This window comes from Sus scrofa, chromosome 16, assembly GCF_000003025.6.
Source record: "Sus scrofa isolate TJ Tabasco breed Duroc chromosome 16, Sscrofa11.1, whole genome shotgun sequence".
Taxonomy (NCBI): domain Eukaryota; kingdom Metazoa; phylum Chordata; class Mammalia; order Artiodactyla; family Suidae; genus Sus; species Sus scrofa.
This window is the reverse complement of record NC_010458.4, coordinates 44194400-44212654: the sequence shown is the minus strand read 5'-3', so window position 1 is coordinate 44212654 and position 18255 is coordinate 44194400. Positions and strand designations below refer to the sequence as shown.

At 37.2% G+C, this 18255-nt stretch overlaps 1 protein-coding gene across 4 annotated transcripts in view; it reads left to right on the top strand.

Annotated features, from left to right (window-relative positions):
- The window catches only part of SGTB (small glutamine rich tetratricopeptide repeat containing beta), a 41361-nt gene that overhangs the window by 13242 nt on the left and 9864 nt on the right, over nt 1-18255 (top strand). For all 4 annotated transcript variants that reach the window (XM_003134011.5, XM_013984820.2, XM_021076782.1 and 1 more), the window contains exons 4-6: nt 2293-2362; nt 6686-6785; nt 17646-17750. In XM_003134011.5, the coding sequence (XP_003134059.1) occupies nt 2293-2362; nt 6686-6785; nt 17646-17750 (275 nt within the window). The remainder of the gene's footprint in view (nt 1-2292; nt 2363-6685; nt 6786-17645; nt 17751-18255) is intronic.

Below are 18255 nucleotides of genomic sequence, written 5' to 3'. Positions count from 1 at the left end.
GCAGCAACAAGACTGTTATAATTAAAGAAGCGATTGCCTCACCAGTTGTACTTGGTTGATGTATTGGACGATTTATTTTTAAGATATACTGCTTTTCCCACCAATTAAATTTGTATACTAAATGGATTCATTTATATTATATAAGTGGATAATATTGGTCCTCACATCATGGGCTGCTCAAATGTATTCAATGAATATTAGAATTAATTTTCAAAGTTGTAAAACTGTGGCAATTTCATTAAAATAATTCAGAAGGATTTAGAAGACAGAATGGATTATAATCTGTTTTTCTTTTCTTCTTTTTAAAGCCACACCTGCAGCATATGGAAGTTCCCAGAATCGGAGCCTGTGCCATAGCCACTCAGGATCCGAGCCATGTCTTCAGCCTAACACGGCAGCTTGCAGCAGTGCCAGTTCCTTAACCCACTGAGTGAGTCCAGGGTTCGGACCCACATCCTCATGGATACTAGCCAAGTTCTTAACCTGCTGAACTGCAATGGAAACTCCTATAATCTGTCTTTCAACACGCTATTTTTCTGACCCCCAAAGTCACTATTTTTCCCCATGCATAAACTGTCTAGGCTTGTTAGAAGATTGAAGTAGAAGGAATGCTTAAAGCAAATATTGCAGGGCACTACCGCATCTTTGAGCTGCACTTAACCTCCTGAGTGACTACACAGTTTTATGTAGTGACCTCTGCTTCTTAAAGTTCCTGTTTTGATTCTATACTTTTTTATTCTAATACTTTATGTTTAGAAAAACTGTTTGATAAAGACTTTTTTAAAAATAAGAGTAACTCATACTTTATAGTGACTTTGTAGGGTTAGCTTTACACATATTTGTAATTAGCAAAGTCTGTTTCCAATGTTAGAGCTGGCAAATTTATTGACAGTTTAGTCAAGGCAAAGGTTGGTGAATGCATTTTAAGTATCTTATATAGGTATATTAGCTACAAATTATGCTTTTTTTTTTAATATATACCTATGTAAACATTTCTGAACTTCAGAGTCAAGTTTAAAAACAATGCAGTTTTAAGAATTCCTGGTGGCTCAGTAGGTCAAGGCTCCAGTATTGTCACTGCTATGGCTTGGGTCTCTGCTGGCTCGGGTTCAACCCCTGGCCTAGGAACTTCCACATGCTGCTGGCACGGCCAAAAGTAATAATAATAATAATAAAATATAAAAACAATCAGTTTTAAAAGAATGTTTCAAAAATGGAAAAATATATTATGTTTCCAGTGCCCCTAAAGATATTTTTAAATTTTCGTTTAGTTTTCATAAGCACCTTTGGTTTGAATATTATTATTGCAAAAGAGTCATTTGAGGGTGATAATTGGTGCTAGAAACAAGAATCTTATGCTGCTTTTTATCTTCTGAGGAAATAAACCTATGGCCATTGTTTTTAAAAAATTGGACAACATGGAATGATATAAAGAGACTGAAAAACCTTACTTCCAGATGTTCTTGCTGTTAACCTTTTGTGTACACCTTTCCAGTCTTTGATTTTCTGCTTGTGTGCATGTGTGTGTAGGTTGGCATATATTTAAATAATAATATCGTATTATAAATGCTTTTTTTGGTACCTGTGAGTTTGACTTAAGTAGCTTTCTCTTAGGATATTAATATTATGTTTCAAAATTTTCACTAAACAATTGCTTGAACAGGAGTTCCTGTCGTGGCTCAGCGGAAATGAATCTGAATAGCATCCATGAGGATGCAGGTTCAATCCCTGGCCTCGCCCAGTGGGTTAAGGATCCAGCGTTACCGTGAGCTGTGGTGTAGGTCGCAGACACGGCTCAGATCCAGCATTGCTGTGGCTGTGGCCTAGGCTTGCAGCTACAGCTCCGATCAGACCCCTAGCCTGGGAACCTCCATATGCCATGGGTGTGACCCTAAAGAGACAAAAAACAAAACAAACAAACCAAAAAAAGCCGCAAAAAACAAAAAAAAAAAAAACAATTGCTTGAACATAATTCTATTACTATCCTTTGTATACTGATTCCATTTTTTGTTCATAAAGCAGGATTTCCAGGTATAGTGAAAGCAAGTGAAAAAAATTGAGTCATATTTGCCCATTTTTTCCTAGAAAAATTCCACATATTCATTTTTCTAAAGTATGCAAAAGCACTTTCCCCTTATTTCTTGCTAATAATGTTATTTAGATGTTAGAGCCCATGACATGGAATTACAGATGATTTCCTAAATAATGGTACATCTTCATTAAACTTATAGTTCTCTGGGATGACTCTTCATGCAGGTAAATGGAAGTAAACTGTATTCTATTTAATTTCAGAATGACATTCTGCCTCTCTCAAACTCAGTGCCTGAAGATGTGGGAAAAGCTGACCAACTAAAAGATGAAGGTGAATATTTCATAGAAAAATTTCTTATTTAGTAAACTACTGAAACTCTGGGGAAAGTGACTCGGTCAACCAATTAGATTCTGGTTTATATTGCCAAAACTGGATTGTCCTATGTCTACATGGCGTTTGTGAAACAGAAATGAATGTGATAGGGAAGAAGCCTGGAAATATGGAATGGCTTGTGAACAATATAGGTATGGCTTAACTCCAAGAGATGCAGATCTGTTGTGAGTAAAACTTGCAAAACAAATCACTTAAAAGGTGATTGCTTGTATTTGCTATGCATACTCTAGGATCTCAAATTCTTTATGCTTGATTAAAGACATGAAAATGATTTTTCAGTAATATTTTGTTTGTATATTTAGTATTTTTGAGTTCATTGAAATGTGTTAATATATGTATATGGCACTTAAAGGTTTATTAAGTAGCACATTTGATAATGATGTTATTAAATTTTCTCATAGTGGCTATTGCAGCATACTTGGTTTTAATAAATGCGTCACCATTGAGGATCTGTGTTCCACTTTTCCCATCATGTCAGTTATGTTAAACTATAGAGGTGAGCCAAGATGGGCCTAAAAGATTTGTACTAAGGAGCAGTAGGGCAGAGTCCTGATCTTTGGTGGTGAATGAGAGCCAACACAGACCCCGTACTATAGGTAGAGAGTTTTTAGGGAATGTGGAATGTTCAGAAGCTATTCAGCAATTGTTCAGAGCGGTTTAGTTTAATTAAAAAAAAAATCATCTGGTGTCTAAAAAGATAGACATAAAAAAAATATGCTTTTCCTATTTTTGAGGCCTGGCCCTTTCTATTAGGTCTGTGAATTATACTGTATCACTGTTTTTATTGGCTTCATGATGTTCCATGGTAGGCCACGATTCACTTACCTAGACAGATAATTTTGTAAGTCTAAGTCACATTGTCTTAATATCTTTGTCTACATTTATTCACTATTGTATGATTATCTTCTTTGGATTACATTAGGAAGTACGGTTTTATACACATAGACTGGTGTCAGTTTACATTTTTTTTTTTTTTTTTTTTTTTTTTTTTTTTAGGGCTGTACCCGTGGCATATGGAAGTTCCCAGGCTAGGGGTTGACTCGGAGCTGCAGGTGCCAGACTATACCACATCCACAGCAATGCCAGATCTGAGTTGCATCTGCAACCTATACCATAGCTCACAGCAGTGCTGGATCTTTTAACCTACTCAGCAAGGCCAGGGACTGAACCCACATCCTCATGGATACTAGTTGGGTTCTTAACACACTGAGCCACAATGGGAACTCCAGTTGTCAATTTTTTATTTCCTCTAAGAAATGATAACACTACAGTGACTTAAAGTTTTAGAATTAAGACTTCCATAAATTCCCTGCAAGATAAAGTAACAAGCAGATCCTCATTGTCTTTTAAGATCTAATATTCCCCAAAGAATTTGGATTTAAACTATCCAGATACAAATGCACTTTTCATGTATGAGTTTGTAATCAAAACAATTTAATCTGATGTTTCTTTTTCCTTCCACTAGAATTTTGTAGTGTGTGAAATCTTCAGTGATGTGATATATGCTGCACTGACATTTTGCTTTTGCAGTTCTCTTGCTTTAGCTCTAATGCCGAATGGCAAATTGAAATTTTATTTTTGTCCTTCATGTTTACTCCCTCTGCATGGCAGAGCATTGGGAGATTGCATTCCCTGTAGACTTTGTTTTGATATAATGACTGTTAGTAAGTTGAGGGTTGACAGGATATGCAGAGCGAGGCTCATTTACTGTAGCAGCAAGGATAGACTGAATTACCTACTGCTCTTGCCTTTAACCAGAAGCTCTTATTCTTTGTTTTCACTAAGACATGTCACATCTGTGACACGATACACATAAAGTTAAAGTAATTGTCATTTTATTCAGGTTTTGTTATTCATGTGAAAACAATTGGCTATGGTAGACTGTCAAGCATAGAGTTTTTCCAGGCTGCATGTTATACTTACCTGTGTTAATCATGGCCAAGAAGTACCTTCCTGGAAAGTTGCTTTCAAGTATTTTTATGTGCTTTGCTGCTGAAGAGCTGCAATACGATCAGACAAAACCAAGAAGGGTTCATTGCTGTCATTCCCTGCCATGACACAGAGGTAGAGGCATATCTCAAAGGGTGGACTTGAGGATAAAGGAGATAGGAGAGTTCTATGTATAACTGTGAAGCACTGTACAGTGCTTAATTATATTAATCTTCACAAATATCTGTGTCCTGAGTTTTTGTATCTTGAATATTTTGTGACTTGAAGCTTTTTATCATTAATATGTATAGATATATGTACATAGTACAATACATATTTCGTGTCTATACACTTGATGTAGTTTATAGGAAACAACAAACAACAGGTTTTACTACTACCCAAGAAATACCATCCCAAGACAAAAAGACTCAGAAGCAACAAGAAAATCCATATAACCCAGAAAGTTAAAATTTTTAACATGGAAGAAGCAAATCTATTTTAAGTACCGAGGCTGTAGTTAATTTCTTAATCATAAAAACCTATGTAATCCTTTTAGTTTTCTTAGATGCTTTATATTCATTTCTTTTGGGGCAGCTTTATTGAGCTATAACTGACATACCATGTTATTTACTCCTGTAATGTGTAGTAATTCATTGGTTTCTAGTATATTCACAGTATTGTGTAGCCATTACTACAATTACAGAACATTTTTATGATCCCAAAGAGAAATCATGTAGAAATCACTTTTTATATTCATTTAGCAACCACGCTTTATATACATTTGTGCTTTTTAATTTGCAGTAAACTTTGGATTATTTTAAGTGTTTTTATCTACCTGTCTTTAATTTTCCTGCTGTCTGCAAGTTTACAGTCTCCTCCCATAAAGTAGCTATGGATCTGTTAAAAAAAAAAACAAGGCTAATAGAGCTTCTGGTTTAGAGAAAGCTCAGGGAATAAGAGAGGCTTTTGTGATGTAAATCCTTCCTCCTAATCCCAGTGTTTTAAAATTATCAATTTTGAGTGTTGGTTCTTACAAGTGAGGATGACACTTTTTTCCCTATTTAATGGAATACAAAAGAAAGCCACAGAAAATCCCTCATTTTGCTGGGACCAGTTATTAACGTAGCTAAATTATTGCCAGGTGTACCTGCAGATGCCCTTCTTGAAGCCTGGTGCCCTGTGGGCTAGCTGTGGTAACTGAAATTCTGTCTTTCTAGAAATTAATCTTCAGTAATGTCCTTTATAAAAGAATCGATTTCTGGAGGAGACAGCGCTTAAAAATATTATCACCCAATAACATATTGACATGATTAGTTTTTCTAGCTTACCTGCTCACTTCTGAGCACTTGGTCATCAGCAGGTGTATGTTTTGACAGGGAGGGAGTGAAGGACTAGGTCTAGACTGAGAAAGTGATTGTGGAGGGTGTTCTCCCTGAAATGGGGCGAGGCAGCTCTGAAAGGAAAGAGAGAGATGAAGATAAGGAAGGTGAGAAGGGATTAGACTTTTCCATGAAATAATTATGATTGTTACATTTACTCACTTATTGAATTCTGGTTTTATAAGATATTCAAACATTAATTTTAATTTTTTTATTTTTATTTAATTTTTTTTGCCTTTTCTAGGGCCACACCCGTGGCATATGGAGGTTCCCAGGCTAGGGATCCAATCGGAGCTGTAGCTGCCGGCCTACTCCACAGCAATGAGGGATCCGAGCTGCCTCTGCAACCTACACCACAGCTTGCGGCAACGCCAGATCCTAAACCCACTGAGCACGGCCAGGGATCGAACCTGCAACCTCATGGTTCCTCATCGGATTCGTTAACTACTGAGCCATGGGAGTTCCTGAAACATTAATTTTTAGGCGTTCCTGCTGTGGCTCAGTGGTAATGAACCCAAAAATTCATGACAACGCGTGTTTGATCTCTGGCCTCTCTCAGTGGGTTAAGAATCCAGCGTGCCATGAGCTGTAGTGTAGGTCACAGACTTGACTTGGATCCCGTGTTAATATGGCTGTAGGGTGGGCCAGAAGCTCCAGCTGCTATTCAACCACAGTCTTGGAACTTCCATATGCAGCAAATGTGGCCCTAAAAAGTGAAAAAAAAACCCAAACATTAACTTTTAAAGATTCTGCACTGTTAAAATCATTTAAGCACACCAAAGGCTAAAGAGTATCAACTCTAGTACAATATAAAATTTATTTCCTGTGTGATCGAAAAATCATGTAGCCCTTCTTTGTATTATTGTGTTTTCTATGATTAAAATGTATCTTTCAGAATTGATTTTTCTTCTGTATATTGTACTTACTGTACCTATTTATTACTTTATTTTAGGCAATAACCACATGAAAGAAGAAAATTATGCTGCTGCAGTGGATTGTTACACCCAGGCAATAGAATTGGATCCAAATAATGCAGTTTATTATTGTAACAGGTAAACTGGCACTATTGTGGCAAGTTTAGAGTTCTTAAACATTTGCATTGATAGCTCTGAAGGAGCACTCTAAAATTTGTTTTTTATTTATAAAATTTTGAAAATTTAAAAAATTATAAGGAAGGAAAAAAACAAACTCATAAACTTACCACTTAGAGGCAACTACTCTTACTAGTAACCTTTCGGCATATGCTGTTTTATTTAAGTGTAATCAATTTCAGATTTATCTTTATTCACTAGGCATATCATAAACACATCCTATTTTATTGAAATATTTCAGAAACATTATTTAAACAGCTGCAAATTAGTCTATTATTGCCTCTTAATTTTTAAAATATTTTTTGCCAGCCACCTTTTATTGTGGCTGACAAATAAGCAGTATTATTTTTATTTATTTATTTATTTTTTTGTCTTTTGTCATTTTTGTTGTTGTTGTTGCTATTTCTTGGGCCGCTCCCGCGGCATATGGAGGTTCCCAGGCTAGGGGTCGAGTCGGAGCTGTAGCCACCGGCCTACGCCAGAGCCACAGCAACACGGGATCCGAGCCGCGTCTGCAACCTACACCACAGCTCACGGCAACGCCGGATCATTAACCCACTAAGCAAGGGCAGGGACTGAACCCGCAACCTCATGGTTCCTAGTCGGATTCGTTAACCACTGCGCCACCACGGGAACTCCAGCAGTATTATTTTTAAATAAATGGATAGATGTACCTTATTTTGTTTAATTCTTGACTTACAGTGGACATTCAGTTTTCCCATTTTTTCAGTATTATAAAGCTACGATGAACATCTTTGTTTCTAAAATTATTTTCTGAACTTAAGATTTTCTAGACTTAGGATCTATCCTTGGAAATGCACTCTGTTGGTCTGTCAATATAAACATTTAAAAATCGGTTGATGCTAATTTCAAAATTGTTCCAGCTTCTTTGAAAATATTTTGAAAATTAATTTCCTAAGACATGTGAATGTGTCTATTTTTACATCTTTATTAGCACTAAATACTTGAATTGTTATTTATTATGGTTAATTTGATATTTTTCTTATTTTAATAGTAATTGTTATAATTTACATATAATTACTAGTGGGGTTGGGCATTTTTTAGATGTTGGCCATTTGTGTTTTTTTCTTTCTCTAAAGTATCTATTTGTACTTATGTCAGGCTTCAGCACCTATTGAATCACCTATTCTGTGCTTTTTAAGGCTGCATTTCCCAAGCTCCTTTGTCATCTGGGTATTGTCTGAGTTCACCTGTGGGAGATGCTGGCAGGAGACTGGAGGGCAGAAGGAAGGGAGAAACTGGGTAGTGCTTCCCCTCTTTTTACATCAGGGTGTTTATGCAGCAGCCGCTGCTTCTCCTCCTAGTCTCCAGTTCCCACCCAAGACACCTGCTATGGTCCCAGATTTTGCCAGGTGATGTTGGGTTTGGGGTTTTACACTCTTCTCTCTCAGGGAGGGTAATGGTTTCCTGCTGTTGCTCATCACTGCCCGCACAACCCCGTTTGGCATCTCAGCTTTCCTGTCAGCTATGTAATGAATTACCTGCACTAAATTATTCTGTTTTATATACTAAAGTTCCAACAGAATTTCCTACAGTGATGGAAATGTTCTGTATCTGCATTGTCCAACACAGTAGACGGTAACCACAGTGGCTGCTGAGCCCTTGAAATGTGGCTGGTGCAAATGGAGGCACTAAAATATTAATGTTTAATTAGGATCAATTTAAATTAACTCATTTAAGTTTAATAGCCTTATGTGGCTTGTGGCTACTATACTGGACAGCACAACTCTATATTAAAGATAAAAATCCCTTTGTCCTAATGGCACAGCTTATTGTTTGCCCTTTAATGTTTTTCACGTGTAAAAGTTTTAAATATTTATTTAGACATATTTGTTTTTCTTTTCTTTTGAATTTTATTACAGTGCTTTTAGGCTGAAAGCTTGCTGCACTTACAGACTTGGCAAATAGCTTCTATTTTCTTGTTTTTCCTTTACATTTAAATGTTAGCATGTCCAGTCTGTTTTGGTCATCAGTGTGACTTTCAATCAATCTGAAGTTTTTTATTTTTATTTTTTGTCTTTTTAGGGCCACACCTGTGGCATATGGAGGTTCCTAGGCTAGGGGTCTAATCGGAACTGTAGCTGCCAGCCTACGCCACAGACACAGCAATGCCAGATCTGAGCAGTGTCTGTGACCTACGCCACAGCTCATGGCAACGCCGGATCCTTAACCCACTGAGCAAGGCCAGGGATCAAACCCGCAACCTCACGATTCCTAGTCAGATATGTTTCTGCTGAGCCACAACGGGAACCCCAATCTGAAACTTTTTATGGCAGAGATTTATAAAAATTACCTTTTATTATATAGTAAGTTCTTAGATTTGAAAGATACCTTTAGGTTGATTTGGTTCAATCTTTCAGTGAGTTATTATTATCATCTTCGTGGTAGTCATGCCCTTCTGAGGTAGTCCCCTTTCTTTCACCTTTTCTATTGCAGTTAGATCTGGTAGAAAAGTCATCTTTATGTTGATACTGGATTTGTTTCCCTGTATAGTCCTGAAGCGGCTCTCAAATTGACTATATTTTTATTCTTAAGGGCAGTTTTAGAATAGGTATGATTCTTCTTTTTCATGACAGTATCTTACACTTTGAAATTAGCTATTATGTTCATTTGAGTTCTTTTTGCTACATTAAATGTTCACAGCTTCTTTCATGTGAATTATACCTCATGTGGTTGAGATTTTAAATCTTGCATTTTTGCTCTAAACTTGTTCTCGCTTACCTGTATCTGTTACTGTGTAGTCCCCAGAAGTTAACACAGCATATCTGGCATTGGTCTGACTAGGTTGGTCTTAGTTCTCGTTTAGCCTACCTCTGGATAACATAGATATATGTCAGCATTTTGTAGCATTATTTATTAAATTTATATTTTGCTTTTGATTTACAAAAGCCTGTCCTTTTAGACTCACTCTTTCTCCTACCGCTCAATTGTATATTCACGTGACAGGTTCTTGCCCAACGCCTGCTATGTACCATTGTTGTCACAGGAGGTAAAGTTGGTTGTCTGGGTTCAAATGCAGGACCTTCTATTTATCCCTGTAGAATTTTATCCTGCTATAGTCTCTTATTTCTATGCCCCTTAGTTGTTTGGGATAATTTGTACAGTAATATATTTGCTTTTGCTCCTAGTTTTATGTCACTGACCAACTAAGAGGGGTACCTTATGATTCCAGAGTCAACTAAGTGCAATTGTGGGAAAGCGGTTAAGGGCAAGGATTCTGACCCACATTCTTTTAATTCTAACTTTGGGCTCTGCCACTTACCTGTATGTGACCCTAAGCAAGTTATCCTAACATATTTTGGTTTCCCCATTTGGTAAAATGTGGATAATAATATTTATCTCTTGGCACTGTTGAAGGGAGCAAATAGTACATATAAAGTGCTAATAAAGCTTCTTTTTTTTCTATTTAAATAGTATCTTCTTCCCTGCAGAGTTCAGTAGTAGAGCATACAATTTAATATTAAATAATTAGAAAACTTTATTTGTATATTTATTACAAACATTGGATAAAGCTTTAGGATTTTTTTTTTTTAGACTAGTGGCTATAAATATATCAGTAGTCTGTAGTCTTGCCAACTACCCCCTTGCCATTTTTCTTAGCCAGCTGACTGCCAAGAGTTGGAAGCTCAGAAAAGCAGATCTAAATCTTTCTTTTGATATTCATTTTCACAGTTTACTAATCAAAATGTTATTCACATGTTAAACTTGCTAGGATGAACCAAAGTGTACTTTTTATAGTAGGGACTTTTTTTATATGTAAGAAAATGATCAGTTGGTACATTTCTTAAGTATGAGTCTTTCTTTTCTAGCATTTGTCTTCTATTTCGGTCTTTTAGAATCCCCATGATGCTTTAGGTTCAGCTTAGATACCAGGAAAACCTGAGTCCTTCCTTGAAAACCTATTGTTTAGTTTTGCTTTTGTTTTTTTGTTTTTTTAATGCTTCTAGCACTTACCATGATATGTAATGCTAATATTAATTTATCATTTATGTTGTCTTATAATTCAGTGCATACTTGTTTTGTTTTTTTTTTTGGCTGACGGGCAGAGATTAGATCTTGTATTTATTCATATTAGCTATAGTATCTAGCACTGTCCTTCACAAGAGTTCAGCCAGTTTTTGTTGGATGCATGGAAGACTATAAAAGAATTATAAGAAATTTCCAGTGACGTTGAAGTGACCAGTCACTCACATGAACACTTGTATAAATAAAACAGCAAATTATTGAGTGTAAGTCTAAAGCATTTCCAAGAACTTTATAGTATGAAATGATATTTCATAAACTATGTAGTTTTCTATGTCTTTTGTCCCTAAATAGTGCAGATCTTTCTTGACTTGTTGATGAGGTTACATTCTGATAAACTTGAAAATGTCATCAAGTTGAACATGCATTTAATACACCTAACTGACTGACACAGCTTAGCCTAGCCTACCTTAAATGTGCTCACAACACTTGTATTAGCCTCACAGTTGGGCAAATTCATCTAATGCAAAGCCCATTTCATAATAAAATATTGAATATCTTGTGTAAGTTGTTGAGTACTGTATTGAAAGTGAAAAACAGAATAGTTACTTAGGTACAGAATGGTTCTAAGTGTATCTGTTGTTTGTCCTCATAATGGCATGTTTTACTGGGAGCTGTAGCTCACTGCCACTGCCCAGCATCACAAGGGAATATGGTCCTCATATCACTAGCCTGGGAAAAGGTCAAAATTCAAAACTTGAAGTACAGTTTCTGCTATATGAATATTGCTTTTGCACCAATGTAAAAACCAAAAAATTAAGTCAAACCATTGTAAGTCAGTCATTGTCTGTATTCTTACAGGTGTTTCTTTTATACAGCCTCACTCCTGAGCACGTTTCCTTACCCAGACTCATCTCATGTTTCCTGGATGAATGGGTCGTTGAATGACTGAGGTGATAAATGGAGTTAAAGACATCAGAAAAGAGAGAGAGTGCTGGAGAAAATTAGTCTGGAAGGCCTGTCGCCTGATGGGGAATTTGAATTGAAGGTGGATTTGCTGGTCAGGTAGAAATGTGTTAAACAGAGGAGAGGGAAAGGTATTTTAGGTTGCAGAACATAGTTTAAAAGGCAATTAGGACACATCAGGGCATTATACCAAGGAATGCTAGTGACAGCATGAACTCTGAGAAAGATGGGGACAGAGACCACATTGTTTTGCATTTTGTTTCTTCTATGAACAGCATGTAGTCATTAAGTTCACTGGGGCCTAAATTTGGTTTGTTGAACTTGGAGTTGAATCTCAGTTCAGCCACTAGCTCTGGTGACCTTGGGTAGCCACTAAAGCTTTTTGAGCCTCAATTTCCTCATTTGTGAAATAATGCTAACCACTTCACAGGGTAGTTGTGAGGAGTGATTATATATATCTATTTATATGTATGTGTGTGTGTATGTAATACTTCTAGCCTTTCAATATTCGATTCTTTCAAAATCAGTATAATTCCTAATTGTGGGAATAGGTTTTTATTATAATTTATTTATGTATAATATATAGTATGGTAAATGTTAGGTAGCTGTAATTTTTTCTGCCTTATTTCCTATAAAAATAGAACATAAGTTAAATTCTTGCTCTAAAAAGGTAAAGAAAGAGAGGGTGTCTGCAAACATGATGACTCTGTTTTGTTCTCTTGGAGTTTCATTAGTTATGCCCTGATAACCAGACAGCAGGGGCAGAGAAAAAAGACCACATTGTTATTCAGTTCAGACACTTGTGTGTTTGGCTTCATCTCACAGAAGATTCAAATATAGCCTGACTTCTCTTCCCTTTCTGGGACGTGGATTTAGATGCCTCTCCTTATTCTTTTGTAGGTTACACAAATCCACTTTCATTCTAGCTTGCAGTTTGTGATCTGATGCTAAAGTTATCAAGATTGAATCATAGTCATACTCTTTCCTTCAGCCCACTCTTCTTTCTGGGTTTGTTTCTCCCTGCTTTATTCCTTGTTTTTTTATCATTATCTGAAGCTAATGATCAGGGAGCCTGGGGAGTTCCCCTTGTGGCTCAGAGGAATATGAACCTGACTAGTATCCATGACGAAGCAGGTTCCATCCCTGACCTCGCTCAGTGGTTTAGAGATCTAGCATTGCTGTGGGCTGTGGTGTAGGTCAAAGACATGACTCAGATCTGGTGTGGCAGTGGCTGTGGTATAGGTCTCAGCTTCAGCTTCTATTCGGCTGCTAGTCTGGGAACTTCCATAAGCTGCAGGTATGGCCCTACACACACACACAAAAAAAGCAGTTCCTGTTGTGGCACAGCGGAAGCGAATCTGACTAGGAACCATGAGGTTGCGGGTTCGATCCCTGGCTTCACTCAGTGGGTTAAGGATCCAGCATTGCCATGAGCTGTGGTGTAGGTCACAGATGCAGTTCAGATCTGGCATTGCTGTGGCTCAGGTGTAGGCCAGCAGCTGTAGCTCCGACTAGACCCCGAGCCTGGGAACCTCCGTATGGTATGGGTGAAGCCCTAAAAAGCAAAAAAAAAAAAAAAAAAAAAAGATTCCTTTTTGTTTCCTGCTTCCATATTCCTCCCAAACAGCTCATTTGTTCTCTTCTTCATTTCCATCACTACTCCCTTATTCCAGGTGTTTTTTTTTTTTTTTTTTTTTTTTGTCTTTTTGGAGAGTGGGTTTGGTAAAATAAACGAAAGGGATTAAGATGTGCAAACTTCCAATTATAAAATAAATAAGGACTATGATATACAATATTGTAATAAATTTGTACGGGGACAGTTGAATACTAGAATTATTATGATCATTTTGTAACAAATGTAAATGTTGAATCACTGTGTAGTTCACCTGAAACTAACATAAAATTGTACATCAACTGTATTTCAGTTAAAGAAGATGATGTGAGTATCCTGTCCCTCAACAATATTTAACTCAATGTTTTATCATCCACTCGTGATCTTCCCATGAATCATTAATACATTGATGCTTACAAAATGGTGATTTTCTGATTTAATCATTTCACTTACATATATTTCCTCACCTGTTTCTGTAAAGAATTTTCTTTCCTTTTTCCTCTTTTTGGCTTTCCTCCTCTAATGTCTTCCAAAAGTATTGTATGGACTCATGAATTTTAAAAAAATTCACTATTCAATGTGTTATAATGAATAACCATAATTATTATTTTTTACCCTTAAGTTGTCCTATATTTGGGTAGTGGGAGCTCCTTTAAAATAGCTGTGTGTTAGAGTTCCCATCGTGGCTCAACAGTAAACTAATCTGAGTAGCATTCATGAGGACACAGGTTAGATCCCTGGCTTTGCTCAGTGGGTTAAGGATCCAGTGTTGCCATGAGCTATGGTTTAGGTTGCAGACGTGGCTGGGATCCTGTGTTGCTGTGGCTGTGGTACCACTAACCTGGGAACCTCCATTTGCCACAGGTGCAGCCCTAAAAAGAAAAAGAAGGGGGTGGGCTCTGTGTTCTTTTACATATCTTTATTTGTTTTTGAACAGTTTCTTGCTTTCTGTGAGAATGAAGTATTCCAGATTTGCCTTGTAATTTCTCTGCCCTAGATGTGGGATGAGCTATTTCAACAAGGGGCCCCTCTTCGTTTTAGTGGAGAATCATATTTAGAAATCAAGATCTGTTTGAACATAGGGGTGCATGTATCTTTTTGAATGAAACTGTTTTTCAGATGTATGTGCAAGAGTGGGATTGTGGGATCATATGGTAGTTCTGTATTTAGTTTTCTGAGGAACCTCCATAATGTTTTCCATAGCAGTTGCACCAATTTACAATCCACCAACAGTGTAGGAGGGTTCCCTTTCCTCCACACCCTCCCCAGCATTTGTTCCTTGTTGACTTGTTAAGGATGGTCATTCTGACCAGTGCGAAGTGGTACTTCATTGTAGTTTTGATTTGCATTTTTCTAAAAATTCTTATTTATTTATTTTGTCTTTTTAGGGCCATACCCAAGGCATATGGAGGTTCCCAGGCTAGGGGTCAAATTGGAGCTGTATGTTCTGGCCTACACCACAGCCCCAGCAATGCTGCATTGGAGCCATGTCTGTGACCTACACCAAGCTCGTGACAGCTCTGGATCCTTAACCCACTGAGCCAAGCCAGAGATTGAACCCATGTCCTCCTGGGTACTAGTTGGGTTTGTTAATCACTGAGCCACGATGGGAACTCCCACATTTCTCTAAAAATTAGTCATGTTAAGTGTCTTTTTATGTGCCTTCTGGCCAATTGTATGTCTTCTTTGGCAAAATAATCTGTTTAGGTTTTCTGCCCATTTTTTAATTGGGTTGTTTTTTTTGTTGTTGTTGGTGGTGTTGAGTTGTGTGAGCTGTTTGTATATTTTGTTTTTTTTGGGGGGGTATTTTTTTTGTCTTTTTGCCTTTTCTAGGGCCGCTTCCACGGCATATGGAGGTTCCCAGGCTCGGGGCCGAATCGGAGCTTTTTTGCTGCTGGCCTATGCCAGAGCCATAGCAACACGGGATCTGAGCTGCGTCTGCGACCTACACCACAGCTCACGGCAATGCCAGATCCTTAACCCACTGAGCAAGGCCAGGGATCCAACCCGCAACCTCATGGTTCCCAGACGGATTCGTTAACCACTGAGCCACGACGGAAATTCCTGTTAGTATATTTTGGAGATTAGGCCTGCAGTTTATTTTTTGTCCTTCGAGTGTGTTTCATTCAGGATATATACTCAGAATAATGTTCTTGAAAGTTACTTGAATTCTTTCTTTTTGATAAACAGTCATTTGTTTTATTCCATTTGAAGGTTTGCTTTTTCATCCTTTTCAAAGTGTGATTCCTGTTTCTATCCCATTTGCCCATTTCCACTCTTTCTCTAGAGGATGAGAGTGAGACTTTTATTACAGGTTTGACTTCTGAGTCATGTAAATGTTTTTCATAAAATTAAACTAAAAAGATTGATGATAAATGATGATTCTCTATATGCTTAATAATGCTCATTGTTTTATGTCTAATATTAATGTTTCTACACCAGCTTTCTTTTGTTTGCTTGGTTTTCAGTTTGCCTCATTGTATTTGTCTATCCCTTTAACTTCAAGCTGTGTGTGCTTATGTTTTAGGACAGCTTTCTTTCTTTTTTTTTTTTTTTGGTCTTTTTTGACTTTTTAGGCCCGCACCCTCGGCATATGGAGGTCCCCAGACTAGGGGTCTAATCAGAGCTACAGCTGCCGGCCTATGCCACAGCCACAGCAATGCCAGATCTGAGCTGCATCTGTGACCTACACCATAGCTCATGGCAATGCTGGATCCTTAACCCACTGAGTAAGGCCAGGGTTCGAGCCCACAACCTCATGGTTCCTAGTCAGATTCATTTCTGCTGTGCCATGATGGGAATTCCTTAGGTGACATCTTATGTATGTGGTTTGATAATCTGATGTTTATTTAGGTACCTTTGCAATTGTGTACATATTTGAATTATTTTCTGCTATCTTATATTTTGTCTTCTTTTCCCTTTGCTTCTCACTCTTTCTTTTTCTTTTCTTTTCTTTTTTTTTTTTGCCTTCTATTGTACTATTAGTTTTACTTCATTTTTTCTTTCTGATTATTTGGAAGTGGTACATTTTATATCTTTTCTTCAGTGGTCATTTTTAATGGACATTCTTGTCATCCTCTTAGTTTTGTGTTGAATATTTGGTGAAACAAACTCATACTGCTTTTTCACATGAACTACCAAAGTAGGTTTGTTGAATCTTCTGCTTTCATATTTAGATTTTTTTTTAACTCAAGCAAAGAATGCTATGTGTTGCTTTTTTTTTTTTTTCAAGGTTTATAATCTTAGTTTGAGAAGGAAGAGTCTCAGTCATGTACTTTATTATAAAGATTGACAGAAAACTGGTCTCCCAACCTTTTCTTTATAGTTTGTCAACCCTTAGCTATTCTCCTCCCCCCCAGGAATCTAAGCACTATCAAGGCCAGGGATATTATTTTGATTACTGTTCTATCCATTATGTCTAGAAAAGTATCTGTACATTAGCACTCTTAATACCTTAGTTGAATGAATAAAGTAGAAATACTTAATTTGGAGAAGAAGGAATGGGGTGGTGGTGGGAAAGAGGGTAGGAGACATTACAGAACTATTTAGTTTGAAGGACTTGTGTGTAGAACAGTAATTCTACTTGATTAGTACAGCCCTGAGCATCGATATAAATGCTCCTACAGGGAAATAGAGAACAGTCTGCTATCAGGATTGTGTGGAGTGGAGTCAGTGGCTTCATTATATTGTCAAATCTCAGTTATTCCAGGAAAGTTTTGTTAGAGGTAACCAAGATGGGATTAAATGGTCCTTAACTGCTGTGAGATTCTGTGCTAAGTAGATGGAGTACATTGCTATACTTAATTTGCAGCCAGATTTAGGCTCCACAGGTTAAGTTTCAGTTTTCATCTTAGACTCGTAGATGATCTTAACCCTACTAGTAAAGTGATCATTTAACAGCACAGCACTCTGAGTGGCCATTCACAGCAGTCACTCACTCCGTGCACCTCCCTAGTAATCCCAGATGCCTTGGTATTTTCAGTTTTCTGTTTGGGCAAATTAGAACAGCAATAAGTAGGAAGATCAGCTGTAGGGTTCTTGTGTTTATCTTTTCTCTAGCAAAGGAAGCTGTGAAAAGCAAACTGCATATTTTCTCTGAATTTTGTTTCTGAGCTTTCATTTGATCATAGAATTATCTTGATTTAGATATTTACTGGGAAAGATGCACAAATTGGGACAAGGAAAATGTAGTTTTATCAGAAATCCGAATTAGTGCCTTGAATGCTTCTTATGATAAAAATCTCTTCTCTTTCTCATAGGGCTGCTGCTCAGAGTAAACTGGGTCACTACACAGATGCAATAAAGGATTGTGAAAAAGCAATAGCAATTGATTCAAAATACAGCAAGGCCTATGGGAGAATGGGGTAAGTTCTGAGAGAATGATTAGAACAGTACCAAGATAGTGCCACATATGGTGTTCTTAATGGCTTGGTTTTGAATTTCCTGCTTAACACTGCAATTTATGAACTAGTAAGAAGATAAATATAACATTCAGGGAGAAAATGACTGCAATTTCTGTGACTTGGGAGAGAGTTGATTAGCGCATGATGAATGGTTGTTGGAGAAAATCATATGGCCATACTGAGTAGACCCACTTCATATTCAAGGCCATACGTCTCAAGTGTGGCAGATAATCCTACTACACTTCTAAATTCATCGTACCACTCTCTGAGTTGACTCACACCTACTCTCTTCAAATTTCCACTACACATTCCATGGTAACTCTTAACTTTTTACTCAGTTGAAAAAACAGGTGCATTTAGAAGAAAAGCGACTCATCTTTTTACTTGCAAACCCACCAACCTACCTGCATTTGCATTTATACAGATTGCCTTTTTTCCTGTGGAAATGGGAGGGTTCTTATTTAAG